Source organism: Vigna umbellata, chromosome 2 (assembly GCF_029865625.1).
Source record: "Vigna umbellata cultivar VRB3 chromosome 2, Vumbellata_1.0, whole genome shotgun sequence".
NCBI lineage: Eukaryota > Viridiplantae > Streptophyta > Magnoliopsida > Fabales > Fabaceae > Vigna > Vigna umbellata.
In genome coordinates this window covers 2,299,249-2,316,604 of record NC_142166.1, presented here as the reverse complement: position 1 = coordinate 2,316,604, position 17,356 = coordinate 2,299,249, and the positions used below count along the sequence as shown (strand labels likewise).

Genomic DNA, 17,356 nt, shown 5'->3' with positions numbered 1-17,356 from the left:
AGTTTATTTAAATTTATAATAAATAATATGAAATAAATAAATTTAAAATATAATTAATTAAAAACTCTTTCTCAGTTTTAGAGGAGAAAACGGCCTATGTTAAGATGTGTGAGTAGGATGTAAACAAAAAATGTAGACAACAACGTATCATGCATTTAACTGAAAGCTCAACAAATCTAATATCACTTAAAAAAAATGTCACTACTACACGCCTATCCATAGACAAAAAAATAATTACATAACTTATGTTCCTATCACAAGTCTACATAAGCCCAAAAAACTTATGGTAAGATCATCAAACATTATTTTATTTTCTAATTTGTGCAAAGTTATTTATTTTATATTTGTAAGAAAATGTAGTAAAGATTCCCAATTGTGCATAATTTATTTTATATTTGATAAAAGTAAATAAATAAAAAACTACTCTTATAATACATAAATATTTTTGTTTAGTTTGTTATTGTGGTATATGACTTGAAAAAGGTGTAGGGGTAGAATGTGATGGAAATGAAAAAATGGGTCAGGACAAAGCCCAAAGCCCAAGGAATAATTAATTTAGAATTTTGTTTTTAAGAAATGAAAAGTGAAACATTGTTATGTTCTGGACCTCCTAGAAGTATGGGAATTAAGTACATAACCTCCTGGGATTTCCTACTATTATTCTGTGAATCTCTGTGGACGTGCGTGCGACATGCCTGTAACTTCCTACTATTATTCTGTGAATGTTTCTGGACGTGCGTGCGACATGCCTGGAACTTCCTACTCTTATTCTGTGAATGTTTATGGAACTTCCTAAAATGTTTCTGGACGTGCGTTTGTATGTGGTTGCTAGACGCAAAAGCAGCGCGAGATGCAAAAGCAATGGTCACTCCTGCAATGGTTGCTGACGCAAAAGCAGCGCGAGATGCAAAAGCAATGGCCACTCCTGCAATGGCCACTCCTGCTGATGTTAAGGAATATCGGAACTCTTATGTGTTCGTGATCGACATGCCTGACCTGAAATCTGAAGACATTAAGGTGCAGGTGGAGGAGGACAACGTGTTAATTGTTAGCTGCGAGAGGAAGAGGGAGGAGGAGAAAGAAGGGGTTAAGTATTTGAGGATGGAGAGAAGAGTGGGAAAGTTCATGCGCAAGTTTACACTTCCAGACAATGCCAACACTGATGCCATATCTGCTGTCTATCAGGATGGTGTGCTCATCGTCACCGTCAACAAGTTGCCTCCTCCTGAGCCCAAGAAACCCAAGATTATTGAGGTCAAGATTGGTTAAATTTCTTGATTTTCAAGATCAGTGGCATTGCACTGTATTACACCTATCACACCTATCTCTACCCTGTTTGCATGTTATGTATTTGGTTATATGGTTTTTGTTTTTTCTTGCGTTTTTGTTGGTCTGACTTTGAATGTGATCCGAATGCAGCGATATAATGTATGCTTTGAATTGAACTTTAATTTGTCTAATCCCTCTGATTTCTAATTTTTAAACTCTCAAGTAGTATGATGAATATAATAATAAAAAAAGTCGACATTCTCTAACCATGGGAAGAGTGTGAAAAAATTAATCAGCAGTTAAACAAAATTAAAATGCAAGAATAGTTAGGAGTTCATTGATTTCATAAGACAAATTTATTCTTAATTTTCGTTAAATAATTTATCTGTATCTTCGGGAAACTTAAAAAGCCGCATTAGAAAACTCTTCTAATGGTATAGATATTTTTTCATTTTTTTCGTGAATTTTATCGAAAAAATTCCACGATTTGTATAATAATGAAAGTTTTCCTATGTAAAAAATCAATTATGGTATTACAATGTTTAAATATTTATTAAAAAAAATGCATTTAGTTATCATTATTATCATATAACATATTTAAATTTAATTTGATAAAAAAATTAAAAAAAAATATTCAAAGATTGTAAAAAGAAAAGAAAAAGGATAGTTTGAAGTGAAGTGTTTTGGAAAGAATTGGGGAAAAGTCCATTCGAAATTTTGTCAAGAAAAAGAAATATGAAATATTTTGAAGGGAAATATTTGGTAGAAAATTGGGTAAAATATGATTAGAGGATGTATTACTGTGTAATGTAATAAGACTTATATTTTTAAAACATGTATATATTTCATGGGCAATGGTAGGTTGATACACATTTGACATGATGTTTATAATACGAAAATAAAAAATAATAAGTCAAATGACATGATGTTTATAATAGGAAAATAAGAAATAATAAATAAAAAATAGGTTTAATGTCTCGGTAGGTCCCTATTTTCGGCGTGAATCTCAAATAGGTCCCTTTTCTTTTCGGCGTCTCAATTGGGTCCCCATTTTTGTAAAATTGTAACAATTAGGGATCTGCCGTCAAATTGGACAAACGGCCGTTTAATTGTTTCTTACGTGGCATGAACAGTGTTTTCAGTAATGACACGTGGCATGATTCCCATCTGACACGTAAGAAACAATTAAACGGCCGTTTGTCCAATTTGACGGCAGACCCCTAATTGTTACAATTTTACAAAAATGGGAACCCAATTGAGATGCCGAAAAGAAAAGGGACCTATTTGAGATTCACGCCGAAAATAGGGACCTACCGAGACATTAAACCTAAAAAATAATATGTTAAATTAGTGTAAATGTATGTGAAACTATATTTTTTCACATTTCAGTGCAGCTGCATTTATATATCTGTTTCTAAAGTTATATATCTTTTTAACTTTATCGTAGTCATATTTGTTTAGAATAAAATAATTTCTTGAAAATATAGTATATATCGATATTCTATATAACACATCTATCACATCAAATGAATATTCTAGGCTACATTCTACATCTATATAGAATTAAGGCGTTAATTATACAATAAATCTAACAAACTAACCCACGCCTTTCAATATCTGGGGTGTTAGACAGCACTCCGCCACTTTTAGCAGGTCAAATAGACAGAACTGACTTTGTTACCACCCCTACCAATTGACCATCTCTATCTTTTATCGCCACATGGAAATCTGTTCTCGTTTTTTTTAGCCCGGGCTAGACAAAACTCAATCAATGTTAATATACAGGTAAGAAAATGGCGATGCCAGCAAAATAATTTTAAAATGTGTACTATTTTAAATGAAAATAAGAAAATTTAAAACATTTTACACCTCTAATTTTATCTTGGTCACCTCCTTATACCCTCCCATTTCGAAAGCTACATCAGTTGATCATATAACCACATTTTGAATGGGTTCGTGCTAATAATCGGCATACGTTTCTTCTTTCTTTGCGCGTTTTTAATTCCGGGAGTGTTACGTAAAATTCTAGTTTCGTTTTTATTTGAACAATCCCAAGATGCATCTTTCCTAACAAACAAAGCAATGAAGAAACCCTCGCCATGCGTAGCAGGATCTGTCCGAATCAGGCATTCAGCTGAAATGTAAAAAGAAAACGCTAAAAATCATGGTGCAAAACAATGATAGACCAGGAACTCTGCTGCTGTCTAAAATTAGTACTTACAGCCTTCAAACACAGGAAGACCACGGCATTGCCACTCGGGGAAGGGCTTGGCCAATTGAAATCCGTATGATTCGGCAATGGGAAGAACAGATTTGATCACATCCTCATTCTCAATTTGGTTGATTGAACATGTACTATAGACAATTCTTTCAAGAGCGGGAACTGCCAAAGGAAACCATTCAAATTTTTTGAACATTTCTTAATTTCAGAAAAAAAATGTTAAAATCTTAAGTTCATATTTGTTTTTACATATCAAGGAAAGACATCTTTATTCTGAATTTGATTCATGTACTATAGACAATTCTTTTGAGGACGTCTAACCAGAGATGAGTTCCCAAAGTCAAAATTTATACTCTAGATATGAAATTTATCTCATTCTTATCTATGTCACGTAACTAGTATAACATCTAAACATTTAATAAATATTTCTTTCAAAAAATAAAAATTAAAGCCAACATTATAAAAAATTATATATTTTTCTTTAATGTTAAATAAAGATAAAAAATTATAATTATATAAGTTTTGAAATAGACTACAAAATAAGTATTTTAGTAATTTAAAATAGAAAAGAATATACATATACCACCAGATCAACTTATATTTCCCCTGTAACATTGAGACAAGTTTGGGTGTTTATTTATCACTCTAAACTGTTAAATGAAACAATTCTAATTTTTTGGAATATGTCTTAATTTTGGAAAAATTAAAAAAACTGTTAAAATCTTAGATTCATATTTGTCATGTGTATACTCGGATGAAATCATCTAGAAAAAGAAACTGAAAGTTCTAAGCTGCCCCAGCAAAAAATTTGGAGACTGTTATTAAGTTTCTAAACTATCTAGACAATAAAGTGATCTAGACAAGGAAGCAACGAACTAACTTACAAAGTAAAGCATGCTGAAAAGCCTTCTTCTGGAAAGTTGCAAGCTTACTCAATCTTTCCATATCAGTATCCTGACCTATGGAGTCAAAAGCTTACGGTTAAAAAGTAAATCATCATACCAAAGAAGGAAAGAAAATTTTCATACTTAATCTGGAATTAAAATTTTAAAAATGTGTCCAATACTTCAAACCAGGTCTTACACGACAGTAATTGACAGTGTACTATAATGGCAAAGTTTAGAGTGACAGCTAGGTAGATACAGTCTACATTGTAGAATATAATTAACCTGCTGTTTTAGATGGGAGCAGATGGTCCAATCTTGAGGCAGAAGTACCAGAACCAGAGCAGGAAGGATCCAAGAGAATAGCGTTCACCTGTCATGATAGATCTAATCATAATTAGACACAAACACACATACGAACCAAATAAAATAAAACTTCAATCCGTAAGACAAATTAACAAACGACTGTATACAAGTTGTACTTTCCTTACCCGATTGATAAAAGCCTAAGATGCTATCACTGGATTTCGAAAAATAAACAGTGTAGGTAGGTTCTAACAACATAAGGATTAGCTATTCAGTAAAATGAGTAAACTCCTCCAATAAGAAAAAAATATATGCTCTTACAATAGGAGGATCGGCCGTTTAGTGAGGCTTAACTCCTCCAATAGGAGAAAATACGAATGAAAGACAACATCTCTCTTTTACTCTAGTGTGCCTTTTTTTACAGAATCGAAGTTATCAGAAGCATTCAGCAGATTACAAAACTTCATCATACAAAGGACCAACAAAACATATCCTTAACTCCTTTTTTGCAATGCAAAATTACATTGGCACAGAACATAAAAAAACATTTCATAAATTGTAATTATTGAAGTTTACAAGAAAACTGCAGATGTACTAATCATTAGGTCCGGTTTGATAATACAAGATCAGTCAAACTATTAGCAGCCACCCATATACCCCATTAAACAAAAATATTTACCTACAGATTAGGAAATATACTTCACCTTAGAATATGAAGGATCCTTGGGATTAATGTTCAAGAAATCCTCATTCAGGACTTGTATGTCTGAACTTGGGGTTAAGTCTGACAGTTAGAACCACCAACCAAAAATTAACTAAAAAGGAATAATTCCAGAATTTAATGCTCGTCAGCTGTGGAGACACTAAATACAGAAAAGAGACATGGATTCTAGACAACTAGTATAACCTGTCGTTTTAAAAAACATCCAACACACTTATTGTTGTTATGACATTGAAAAGGCTATCAGTAAGCACATAGATATAACATCAAAGGATACTAGAAGCCCCAGATAGCTTTATAGTGTCTTTCAATCGCTTAACTCTTTCCCTTTTCAGCTCACATGCTACAATCTTTCCCCTACTCTTCATAAGGGCAGCAAGGTGAATAGTTTTGTTTCCCGGTGCTGCGCATGCATCAATAACCTTCAAATACATTTGAGGTGTGCAATTAGTAAGGATTGGAATAGTTAACAAAATATCTCAAGGATTCAACATTACTTTTTTATTTAACTCTGATTTCTGTAGTTATAATTTAATTTACAAATTGAACATTCATAACATGGCAGTTAAAATGAGCAGGCGGAAAGCACATGGCAAATACAAACAGAGTGGTTGCTCACTTATATTCTAGTAATTTAATTTACATATGGTAACCTTGGCCATTTCTTTGCAATCCTACAAATTAAAAATTCCTGAGGATTTATACAAGTAAAATTAAGCAAAAACATATCAACTTAATATATTAAGAAAAAGAAGAATTTAAAAAATAGAAGCCAAAACAAAAGATTCAGTGGACCCAGTAGAACAGATTAAATATAATATACTTCAATATTCCTGAATCACCAATAGGATGACCAAACTATCTAAGAAGGAATTTGGCCAATATGAACAGAATAATCTGTTAAACAGTAAATGTAGCATAATTACTTCGCCTCCAATTTCAGAGTAAATAGCTCAATCCTACTCTAAAATCGTCTTATCAAGTTACATTTCATGAGAAATTTTGGGCTACAATAACTCATGAAACTAATTGACTAGAGCTTCCCCGTGTTATGACCACATCAGTTCTGCTTTTCTTTCTACTTTTTGCTTGATCAGTTAGTTAATTACTAAATGGCTATGAAAAACGTTGAAAGACACAGACAGCAACAGGAAAAAAGGATACTATTTAACTATTTACTGCCAAGAGAAAAAATAAGAGCAAACTTTCTTTTCTTTTCAGAAATACTCTTCAAAAAGAAAGAAAAGTGAAAGAGTTGCAAGTCCAATGTAAAAAAGATCCAAGCCTAGAAAGGGGGTGGGGACAGAAATTATAGGGTAATAGGTGATGTTTACAAGGAATGAAGAAGTAGAATGCACCTATGATTGAATCAAATTCATATCTTAAACGTTTATTACATTGCAGCAATAACTCACCTCCCATCCTGGTTGAGGGCTAAGAGCTGGTGCTGCCATGGAACTTGCCTTACCCTTTACAAAAGTTTGTCTCCATTTTAGCAAAACGATTATAAAAGAAAGAAAAACATGCAATCAGAATTGAAATGTACGTTTCTTAAATATCAAAAGATAATAACCTTTTCATCCAATGAGACCTATATACAGATAATGATATATATCTATAACTTCTTAAAAAAAAAAGAAAAAAAAAGAGTAATTCCTTACTTGCATAAAGATACTGCCGTTTTTAACAAGAGGGTGATCATGTAAATCAGTGCCGTTTGGGAGAATCAGTAACTCAGCCAGCAGATTATCTTTTTGAACCTATTTAATAATAATCCGTGTCAACCGAAAATGTGGATTAAATCAATGAAGTAAACCTGGTGACTTTTTATAAATTCAGTTAAATACTTTCCTAAAAAAATAAAAGGAAGAAAACATTTTGACTAAAATATAAAATATTGATCATCAGAAATATTTTGATGAATTTACCGAGTAATTTTTCTGAAGTTCAAGCAAGGCAGAATCAACATCCAGTTTAAGCGTATTCACACGAACATACCGAGGTACAGAAACTTCTGCATAAGAGCATATATTGAAAATGTAAAAATTTCAAAAAAATCATCCGTAAAGCATCAGCTTCGAAATCAAAAACGTTGCCGCGCATCAACTGTAAAAAAGCACCAATTCCACAAACTATAAAATCTAATAAAATGCACAAAAACGGAAGATGTGAAAAATGACCTGGAATGTCATGCAGAGCAATCAACTGTTTAACAGTCTTCACATTTCTCTGTAACAAAAGCTGTTTAAGAGTCGAACGCAGAGCGCCTTCGTGTCGCATAAGGTACTTCTCTGCATCACCCACTAGTGAAACCGCCTATAAATTTCAAGTTTGGCCATAACCACATAAGTAACTAGTTCAATTTGCAGAAGTCGTAGAAGCAGGAGTCCTTCTATACAACAACAGAAAAAACACCTCACCTTGCCGAAAAGCATATCATAGACAATGATATAAACCAATTCTCGTTGCCTCTGCTAAAATCAACAATACACAACACATCGTGTTAAGAAACGAAGAAAAACCAAAGTACAATGCGGTACAGTTATTACGATTTATGACCTTCCACTTGGTGTTGAGAATGGAAGCAGCTTCCAAGACATCTTTGATGATGGGAAGATCTGCAAACGAAACAACGAACACGTTAATGAAATGATACATTCCAGAGAGAGCTACTCAGTTAGTAAGTTAGTTAGTAAGTAAGTTAGTAAGTTACGTTTTAGGGTTTGACAAATGAGAGCGAAGGTGGCCTTCTTGTTCCTAACGGAAGGTTGATAGATGAGGGATTTGATGGAGGCAAGAGCGCGGCGCTTAGCGTCTCCTTCGAGAACCACTCTCAACACCTTCGCTGCCTCTCTGCGTGCGAAATACGCTGACCTCTCAGCACCATTGAACTTTCCCCCATTTTCTTCCACACTCTTCTTCGTCTTCTTCATTCCCAGGGTTTAGGGGTTTTTTGCATTGCACTTAATTTACACAATAACCACAACTTTTTGTTACTCTCTTCTTTTGCCTGAAACGACGACTCTATTTGTCGTCTTTGAGGTCTATGAACATTGAGCAATACGGAAGCCCATTCTAGCGAGTCTGGCCCGTACCTTTTTGGATTCCTTCTTTTGGGTTTAGTGCTTTGGATTCCTTTATAAGTTCGTGTCTTTTCGCATCTCTTTTTTTAAGCATGTCTCTCTATTAAATTCTACTTATTACTTAAATTTAGAGTTTGTCTGGTTTTTATTTTATAAATTTAAATATATTTTATTCTTTAAGCATTGAAGATATATAAAATCATTTTTTAACTTCAAATGATAAATGAATTGCATAATCCAAACAAAGTAATAATAAGATGTGAAAAAAATGTAGAAGTAGAATCACAACTAACCTTAAACTGTAAATTAGACAATACAAACTTTGAGTAGCCTCTAATTCTTGAATTGTGTTATATGTGTCATGTTGTGAAAAAAATGACAATAAAATTATTTTAATATATTATCTTATGCATTTATATTTCAAGCTTGAATATTTATAAAAAAAACTAATAAATATTAGCTATTAACATATTTTCCTCGCAATTTTTTCCTTTATATTGTATTTTTCCTTGTTTACTTTATTCAAATCAATACATATTATATATATATATATATATATATATATATATATATATATATATATATATATATATATATATATATATATATATATATATATATATATATATAAACGATGGAAACCACAAAAAGAAAGATCTACGAAGACTCCTCCAAAAAAAGCATAATATAAACGTTATGTAGAGTATAGTTTTTCAAAAGTTGAAAACTTGATAGATATTCCTTGAACATTCCCGAAAGAAATTCCTAACAAAGTGATTGTCATCTTTGAATCACGCTTAAGAAGAAATGTTTAACACAAGATATTATTTCATCGGTTCCTATAATCAGTTAGCCAATAATATCAAATAACATTTCACTGCTTGAGCTTATCATAATAAATCACTGAAAAGTCACATAAATGACTTAAATATCTATTTTGGAACCACCAAATTTAATTAAAGACAAGCTTGAAATATATCGTATTGAGTATAAAGTTAGGATCACATGAATATTAAAAAAATAACACAAAATATAAGTTACGTTATTTATGGACTTTAAAAATGTGTACATTTTTTACAATAATAACTCCACTTGTGTTGATTTATTATGCATTATCTTTAACGAAGAGAAATTCCAGTTAATATTTTAATTATAAGTTATTTATTACTTGAAATGTATCTAAATTTCTTGCATAAATTTAGCCTTCTGTATTGTAATTTTTTTTATTTGAACAACTAGGTTCAGAACTCCACGATCTTTGCCAAACAATACAAGTCAACACATGAGATTTAAGTTGGAAAATGTCCTTTTAATAATTTTTTGACTACTTTTTTTACCATCATTTACGTGATAATTTGTAATTGATTCGTATACGGACCAATAGAATAATAACACAGTATATCAAAAAGTTATTAAAAAAATTTTAACATGATCAATTTAAGTCAAAGTACTTTTTAAAATATTATTACTTAAAAAAGCACTACTGATTAGTCTTTTTGCAATTTCTGTGAATGTGTTCCAGATGCTAGCATGTTCTGGTAGCGTTAACCATAATTGTTTATACTAAATTAAAATAATTTTAAAAGGGTAAGGCAGAAGATAAGTAGCGTCTGAAATGACAGAAGGAAGATTATTCACCTCCCCAATATTTCTACATGTTTGACTGTAAACTATAAAATCACATTGCATATATAAGAAATTATTATGAAAAGTGTTTCTAACATTAGTTTAAGGTTGTGATATGAGTTCGAGGTAATATCCACGACGCTTCCTAGAGACAAGAGTGTTTCATCTTCACTTTCAATCTCTCATTCTACACCTTTAAAAATTTCATTTTTAATTTTTTTTGACATTTACACCTTCAACTTTTCTAAAATTTTATTTTTTAATAAATATATTTTTATTTTCTTCTCTTTCTTATTAAAACACTTTAATAAATATATTTTTATTTTGTTCTCTTTCTTATTAAAATCCCTAATAATAATCTAATTTAATTTAAAATTTAAATATATTATCGTATTTCTATATCCGGTTTTATTCATTTTTATTTAAATTTTAATAATTATTTAATTAAATTAATATTTTAATATAATATAATATATTTAAATATTTTAATGTAATTTTGAATATTATTTTTATTTTTATTATTATTACTTTTATTTTAGTTATTTTATTTTACTTTTTAAATAAAATTATTATAAAATATAAATAATATTTTAATAATTATTAAATTAGAAAATATAATAAATAATATTATTATTTTTAATTAAATTAAGTATTTATTAAATTTTAAATAGAAAACTATTAACATATTTTACGGTATCCAATAAATAAGTTTATAAAAATTTTGTTTTTATTTAAAATTTAATAACTGTTTATTTTATTGTAATATTTTAATATAATTTAATATATTTCAATATATTAAATCAAATTTTATATTATTGTTATTATTATTTTATTTTTTATTTTTATCATTATTACTTTATTTTGGTTATTTGTTTTTTATTTATTTAATATAGCTATTATTATGATATAAATCATATTTTAATAATTATTAAAATATAAAATTATATTAAATAATATTTAAATTTTAAATTAAATTAGATTATTATTAGGGATTTTAATAAGAAAGAGAAAAAAAATAAAAAAATATTTATTAAAGTGTCTTTAATAAGAGAGAAGAAAATAAAAATATATTTATTAAAAAATAAAAATTTTAGAAAAGTTGGAGATGCAGATGTGAGAATGTTACAAATGAAATTTTTAGAGATAGAAGATGAGGTGTTGGAGGTATAAGATGAAACACTCTAGAAACAATAGTCCATGAGAGTGATGTACCAGTGATAATGAGGGATTCTTCCTCCACCTCACATGTGTCATTCTCCACCTCCAACTTTTATTTAATTTTCATTTTTAATCTTGTGAGATGAATATTTGACCATTAGACACAAAAGTCCTACACTTCTACACCCCTACGCATTTCATTTTTGTCTCTAAGCGTTTTTTATATTCTTTTTTACTAGAATTGATTTTTATTTTACTCTACTATGTGCTTTATTTTATACTTTTGAATTTATTTCTTAATATTTTATTAATTTGTAATTTTTTAATATTTGATATTTTTCAATTTCAAATTTTATTTATTTGTTTCGTATTTTGTAATTTTTTTCAAATATTTTTTGTTTATTTCAAAATTTATATTTGTTTGTTTTTTAATCTCTATTTAATTTTTTAATATTTGATATTTTTCAATTTCAAATTTTATTTATTTGTTTCGTATTTTGTAATTTTTTTCAAATATTTTTTGTTTATTTCAAAATTTATATTTGTTTGTTTTTTAATCTCTATTTATTTATTGATATATTTTATTTATTTTAATATGAATTATTATTTAATTATTTGTTGTGTTTTTTTTATAATTTAAAATTCTTTAAATATTGTTTGTTATGTATTTATTTATGAATTTTTATACTTTTTATTTTGTTTCTTAATTTTTTTAATAAGTAATTTTATTAATATTTGATATTTTTTAATTTGAATATTTTTAATTTGTTTCGTATTTTGAAATTTTTTAAATATTTTTTGTTTATTTCAAAATTTATATTTCTTTGTTAAATTTTCAAAAAAAAAATAAAATAAAAATAAAAACATATTGATTAACAAATAAATATTACAATTTAAATAAACAAATAAAAAATATAAAAGTATTAAACAAATAAAAAACATAAAAATATTAAACAAATAAAAAGAACAACATAATATATATCAAAAAACAAAATTAACTAAAATAAATAAAACATTAAAAAATAACTTAACACAAAAACATACCAGCGCAATTTGAAGTGCATTAAACATTAACCGAATTTCGAAATTCGGTTTAGGCTGGTCGAATTTTGAAGTGTGACAAGATCTAACCGGCGTTCGAACGTCGATATTCCCTTAACCGCAGTTCCAACACCGGTTAAGGGTATTTACAATCTTTCATCATCTTTTCTTGTCTTTCTCCTTCACAAACCACACCACATGGCTATTACTAACATTCAGATCACAATAATGTATCACCATGGCACTTTAGAAGACAAACTTTTACAAAAAACAACTTAATAGTGAAGAAATGATCAGCCAAGGAGGTGTATACAATGTTTATATACACAGTTTAATAGATGAAGTTCAAATAAGTCTAATGGGAGGTGCAGGACGAAATGGGTGGTGCATGACGAAATGGGTGAGGTGCAAGAAGAAGCACTCATAAAAAGATGAGTGGCTCAAATATATTCTTGTTTTGAAAATTGGTATTTTAAGTCTGAGCCAACTTTAACATAAACTTTTATTTAATTGCTTACCAAACACTTATATATAGTCTTCGAATTTGTTGATTTGTCCCGAAATGGAAGTCAGCGGAAGATACCTATGAACTTCCTCACCTTTTGCCAATTTTGGGGATTATGATGATGTCTTCAAAAATTATGAATCGTTTTCCTTCAATTATTTTGTTTCATATATTGCAATTATAGTTTTAATAATTCTAATACTTAGAATTTTGAATTTTGAGTTAGGTATTTTGTATCCAAGTTATTACATTAAATACAATGCTGGAGTCTAGACTATGAGTTTCTTGATTTGGCAAAAGAAATGATTAAAATAAAACGACGTTGAATTAAAACTTGAACATATCATGACTTTTTTTTTTACAATGTTATTATTATATTATATTTTATTTTATTATAGAGAAATTCGGGTGAGGTCATTGCACAGTGTATATGAGGGACTTTAAAATTTTATAAAAAGACAATTTTCTATAAGCTTTTTATATATATTTTACGGTGTCTTAATATTTTCTTAAAATAAGTATCTTCTTCATACATAGAGTAAATTTAAATTTCATGTTTTTTTTATTATAATAAAGTAATGTTAGGAGAATTATCATACACTCCATTTATAATATATAACTTTGTGATACTTAGTACTCTAGAATTGGTTTATGGCAAATTTCAAATTGTTTTAGTAAGAAAGAATATATAAAGTAAGAAAGAATATATGTTATAAATTCACAAGTCAATAAGTATTGTTATAATTAATTAGTTATAATTAAAGAGGAATAATGGAATGATCAAGGGTCTTTCTATTTTAGAAAACGAAAGAATTACCAACATTTTCAATACATCGAGGATTATAATTAATAAAGTAATACTATACATGACAATCTACAAAATAGGAGTATTGAAGTGCATATGACATTTGTAACATGTGTCAATAAAGCAATGAAAGTAGCAATGGAAGACTTGAGTGTTTACGACCTTTTATTTATTTATTTTTTCTTTGTTTACAATAAAGAATGTATAGATATTTTAGATTATTTCAAAAGCAACTTTCTATTACAATATAAGAGAGCAATCAAACATATCTATTAAGATAACCAAACATATCTATTAAGATAACCAAAAACTAGTGGTTCGAAGGAACCTCAAAGCACCATCACTTTTGACGTAGTTCTCACCTCTGTGAAGGGGTTGGTCTAACCACGACACTCAATAGCCAATTAAAACTTTAACAGGTTACATACTAATTAAAAAAAAACTTAACACTATTGGAAATAATTAAAATATATATTTTGTCAGCTCAAATTACTTTAAATTATCAGCTCTCCTTTTTTGTTTTTCCTATATAGCAAAGCAATTAACTGCATATTATTAAAATTGGTGGAAGTTGTATTCTGATTACTTATAATTGATGAGCTATATATCCTTTAAGAAGTCATTTTAATTTTATATGCGATCACTTTTTTATATTTTAGTAATTAAATTCATACTTTAAAAGTCTTTCCGAGTCATTCGAGGCATGCCCCACACTCAGTGTATGTTTTCTTACATTTTTAACTGACATTAATGGATACCTACCATTGTGTTTTTAGAGACACGTTATTACTTTTCCATAAACTGGTTCTCATGATCATATTAAAGAGGAGTTATTTATGTGTCATTATATATATATATATATATATATATATATATATATATATATATATATATAGGGATTTACTAAGGCGCGTACGCCTGTTTTTCAGTTGGTACATTTTAGCAATGTGTACCGGGTTTTAGTAGACAAAAATATCCTTATATATCATGGATTCTAAGTTTTAAGGTTAAGGGTATTTTAATAATTTTCATTCTCAAAACTTAAAAAAAAAAAAAGAAACCCCCAAACCCTTGCTCACCTCTCTCATTCCTGTCAATCCTTTCTCTTTCATCTCTCTCACTCCAACCTTTTCTCTGTCATCCCTACTGTAGTCCCAATTGAAAAAATCAGAAACACCCTACTGTCTCTGTCATCCCTACTGGAGTCTCAATTGAAAAAATCAGAAACACCCTACTGTAGCCCCAATTGAAAAAATCAGAAACACTTGCCGTTAAACAATCTTACAAAAAAATGATTTTATAATGAGTTTTGATCTTATAATTTTTGTCTCATCTAATTTTATCCAATTTTCACAAGCATAAAGGAATTGGTAATTGACCTGGAAAAAAATCAGAAATACTTGTTAAACAATTTCTTACAAAAAATGATTTTATAATGAGTTTTTATTTTATAATTTTTGTCTTATCTAATTTTATCTAATTTTCACAAGCATAATGACATCAGAGGAATTGGTAATTGGCCTGAAAAAAATCAGAAACGCTCGTTGTTAAACAATTTCTTACAAAAAATGACTTTATAATGAGTTTTCATTTTATAATTTTTGTCGTATATAATTTTATCTAATTTTCACAAGCATAATGACATCCGAAAATTGGTAATTGGCCTGGAGGGTTTTTTTAGAGATGATTCAACATATGATGAAATTAGAGAAATTAGTGAAGATGGTGAAATTGAAGAGATCTTGAATGAACCTTTGCCTGAAGGTGAATATGTCAATGACTCAACTCTTTACAAAGGCAAATTGTTTAAAGGCAAGTGTTTCTGATATTTTCAATTGGGGCTAGAGTAGGGATGACAGAAAAAAAGGTTGGAGTGAGAGAGATGAAAGAGAAAGGATTGAGAGGAATGAGAGAGGTGAGCAAGGGTTTTGGGGTTTCTTTTTTTTTTTTTTTTAAGTTTTGAGAATGAAAATTATTAAAATATCCTTAACCTTAAAACTTAGAATCATAATATATAAGGGTATTTTTGTCTACTAAAATTCGGTACACATTGTTAAAATGTACCAACTGAAAAACAGGCGTACGCGCGTTAGCAAATCCCATATATATATATATATATATATATATATATATATATATATATAGAGCCGTAGAAGCTTCCTAATGTAGTTCGTAGGAAGGTCACAAAGAAGCTGCCTTGTTTAGAAAAAGGTTATGGGGTTTATATTATGTGAGCCATTGTCCATTCTTTTCGTATCAATGGTGCCAAAATGAGTGGTGATAATCCAAAACCACCAGATTCACCTGAGAGTGATTTCACCAAGCAATGGCCTTCGGAGCTCTCCGAGTACCTGAATTTAGATGATGATCAATGGTCATACGATGACCCGATTCATTTGTTTCAGGGCATGCTTTCAGCCATAAGACTGAAGCCAATGAAGTTGGTGTGCTTGGAGGAAGTAGCACCCACCATGAAGAGTTTTCTATCGGTAAATGAAGTTTATTATGCTTTATTTACACCTTGTATTTTTCTTAACCTGTATATGTGTTTGGTTGTGTCATAATAGGAGAAGATGGTAATGAACATGAGAAGAAGGAAGTGAGAGATAGAGTTGGGTTCAAAACAAAGTCAGAGATAGAAATAATGGATGACGGGTTCAAGTGGAGGAAGTACGGAAAGAAGATGGTGAAAAACAGCCCAAATCCAAGGTGTGAGAGATTATTGCATGGTTCATCATGATTGTCATGAGAAGTGTTGTTCTTATTCAGTCTTCCATACATATATATTGAAAAACTTTGTTATATGATAAATATTGTTTTACAGGAACTACTACAGGTGTTCAGTGGAGGGATGTTCAATGAAGAAGGTAGTTGAAAGGGACAAGGATGATCCGAGGTATGTAATAACAACCTACGTAGGCACCCATACTCATCCGAGTTACAGTTAAGTCGAAGAAGTTGAAGTTTCTGGGAACATAGCTAGTCTGCATGAACAATTGTATAAGTTATCGAACTAATGCAATTACTTCTAGAATTTAACTATTTGAAATTTCTTTTATTAAATTACGAAAATTGATAAGTTATCTTTAGAAGTAACGACTTAAAATGATTATCTTTATTTTTTTAACCTTTTTATTAAAAAGTTATTATAATGGTAGTGACTTTTGTGAAATCATTATTTACAAGGTGTTTTTTTTTATATATTTAATAAATTAGATTTATTTATTTAAATTTAAAAATTAAATTTACAATTTTAAACTTTTGTTTTTTCTAAATTTTTTTAAATATATTTAAGTGTTTATATTTTATAAGATGCAGTTAGAATTTTTTAGCTACATACTTTGAATAAAATCTTTGCAACTTAACCTAAATTGAGTTTTGTTTATTGAAAGATAGAATAAAAATTGAAAATAATTACGATGAATATTCGAATTAAAATGGAAATTATTATTGAATACAAATAAATTATTTTTTCAAGCAGATGTTACAATAAGACTATTTATTAGAAAATCTATATTGAGGGAGGTAAAGGTCTGGATTGAACCATGCAACATAAGAGGTAACAACATTCAAGATTTTAAATAAGACTATGAATTATATATAACGTTAAAAGATTATTTTTTTGTCTTGAAAATACATATTTATGTAATAACCTAATAAAATATTAATAAATTATGAGTAAGACTTTAGTATAAAAGTAAAAATTTTGAAAAAAAAATATCTTAAATGAGTTGGCA

The 17,356-nt window shown here is 29.0% G+C and overlaps 1 protein-coding gene and 2 pseudogenes across 2 annotated transcripts; 2 read left to right on the top strand and 1 right to left on the bottom strand.

The window, feature by feature from the left end:
* The first annotated feature begins 687 nt into the window (after positions 1–687).
* LOC148203187 (17.3 kDa class II heat shock protein pseudogene) lies at positions 688–1,413 on the top strand (annotated as a pseudogene).
* Positions 1,414–2,775: 1,362 nt separating this feature from the next.
* LOC148203186 (25S rRNA (cytosine-C(5))-methyltransferase NSUN5-like) lies at positions 2,776–8,415 on the bottom strand. Of its 2 annotated transcripts, XM_088106313.1 has the most exons (13): positions 8,115–8,413; positions 7,961–8,019; positions 7,822–7,872; positions 7,582–7,717; positions 7,330–7,415; positions 7,063–7,161; positions 6,817–6,870; positions 5,679–5,823; positions 5,385–5,446; positions 4,660–4,747; positions 4,375–4,449; positions 3,491–3,652; positions 3,056–3,403 (listed from the first exon to the last, which is right to left on the bottom strand). In XM_088106313.1, exons 1-13 carry the CDS (start codon positions 8,332–8,334, stop codon positions 3,186–3,188), a joined length of 1,455 nt encoding a protein of 484 aa, XP_087962439.1. In that variant the 5' UTR covers positions 8,335–8,413; the 3' UTR covers positions 3,056–3,185. The 2 variants fall into 2 exon arrangements, with proteins under 2 accessions (XP_087962440.1, XP_087962439.1); XM_088106314.1 differs by lacking the exon at positions 6,817–6,870 and having other exon boundaries at positions 2,776–3,403; positions 8,115–8,415.
* A 7,474-nt stretch (positions 8,416–15,889) lies between these two features.
* On the top strand, positions 15,890–16,567 carry LOC148203185 (putative WRKY transcription factor 51; annotated as a pseudogene).
* The last annotated feature ends 789 nt before the right edge of the window (positions 16,568–17,356 follow it).

Bases quoted from the DNA above. Each gene is read 5' to 3' on its own strand.
- LOC148203186 (XM_088106313.1), bottom strand. From the start codon at position 8,334: ATGAAGAAGACGAAGAAGAGTGTGGAAGAAAATGGGGGAAAGTTCAAT. The intron at 6,871-7,062 runs GTAAGGAATTAC...ACTTTTGTAAAG, and splicing joins ACGGCAGTATCTTTATGCAA to GGTAAGGCAAGTTCCATGGC. The intron at 3,653-4,374 runs GTAAGTTAGTTC...TTCCTTTGGCAG, and splicing joins TTTTCAGCATGCTTTACTTT to TTCCCGCTCTTGAAAGAATT.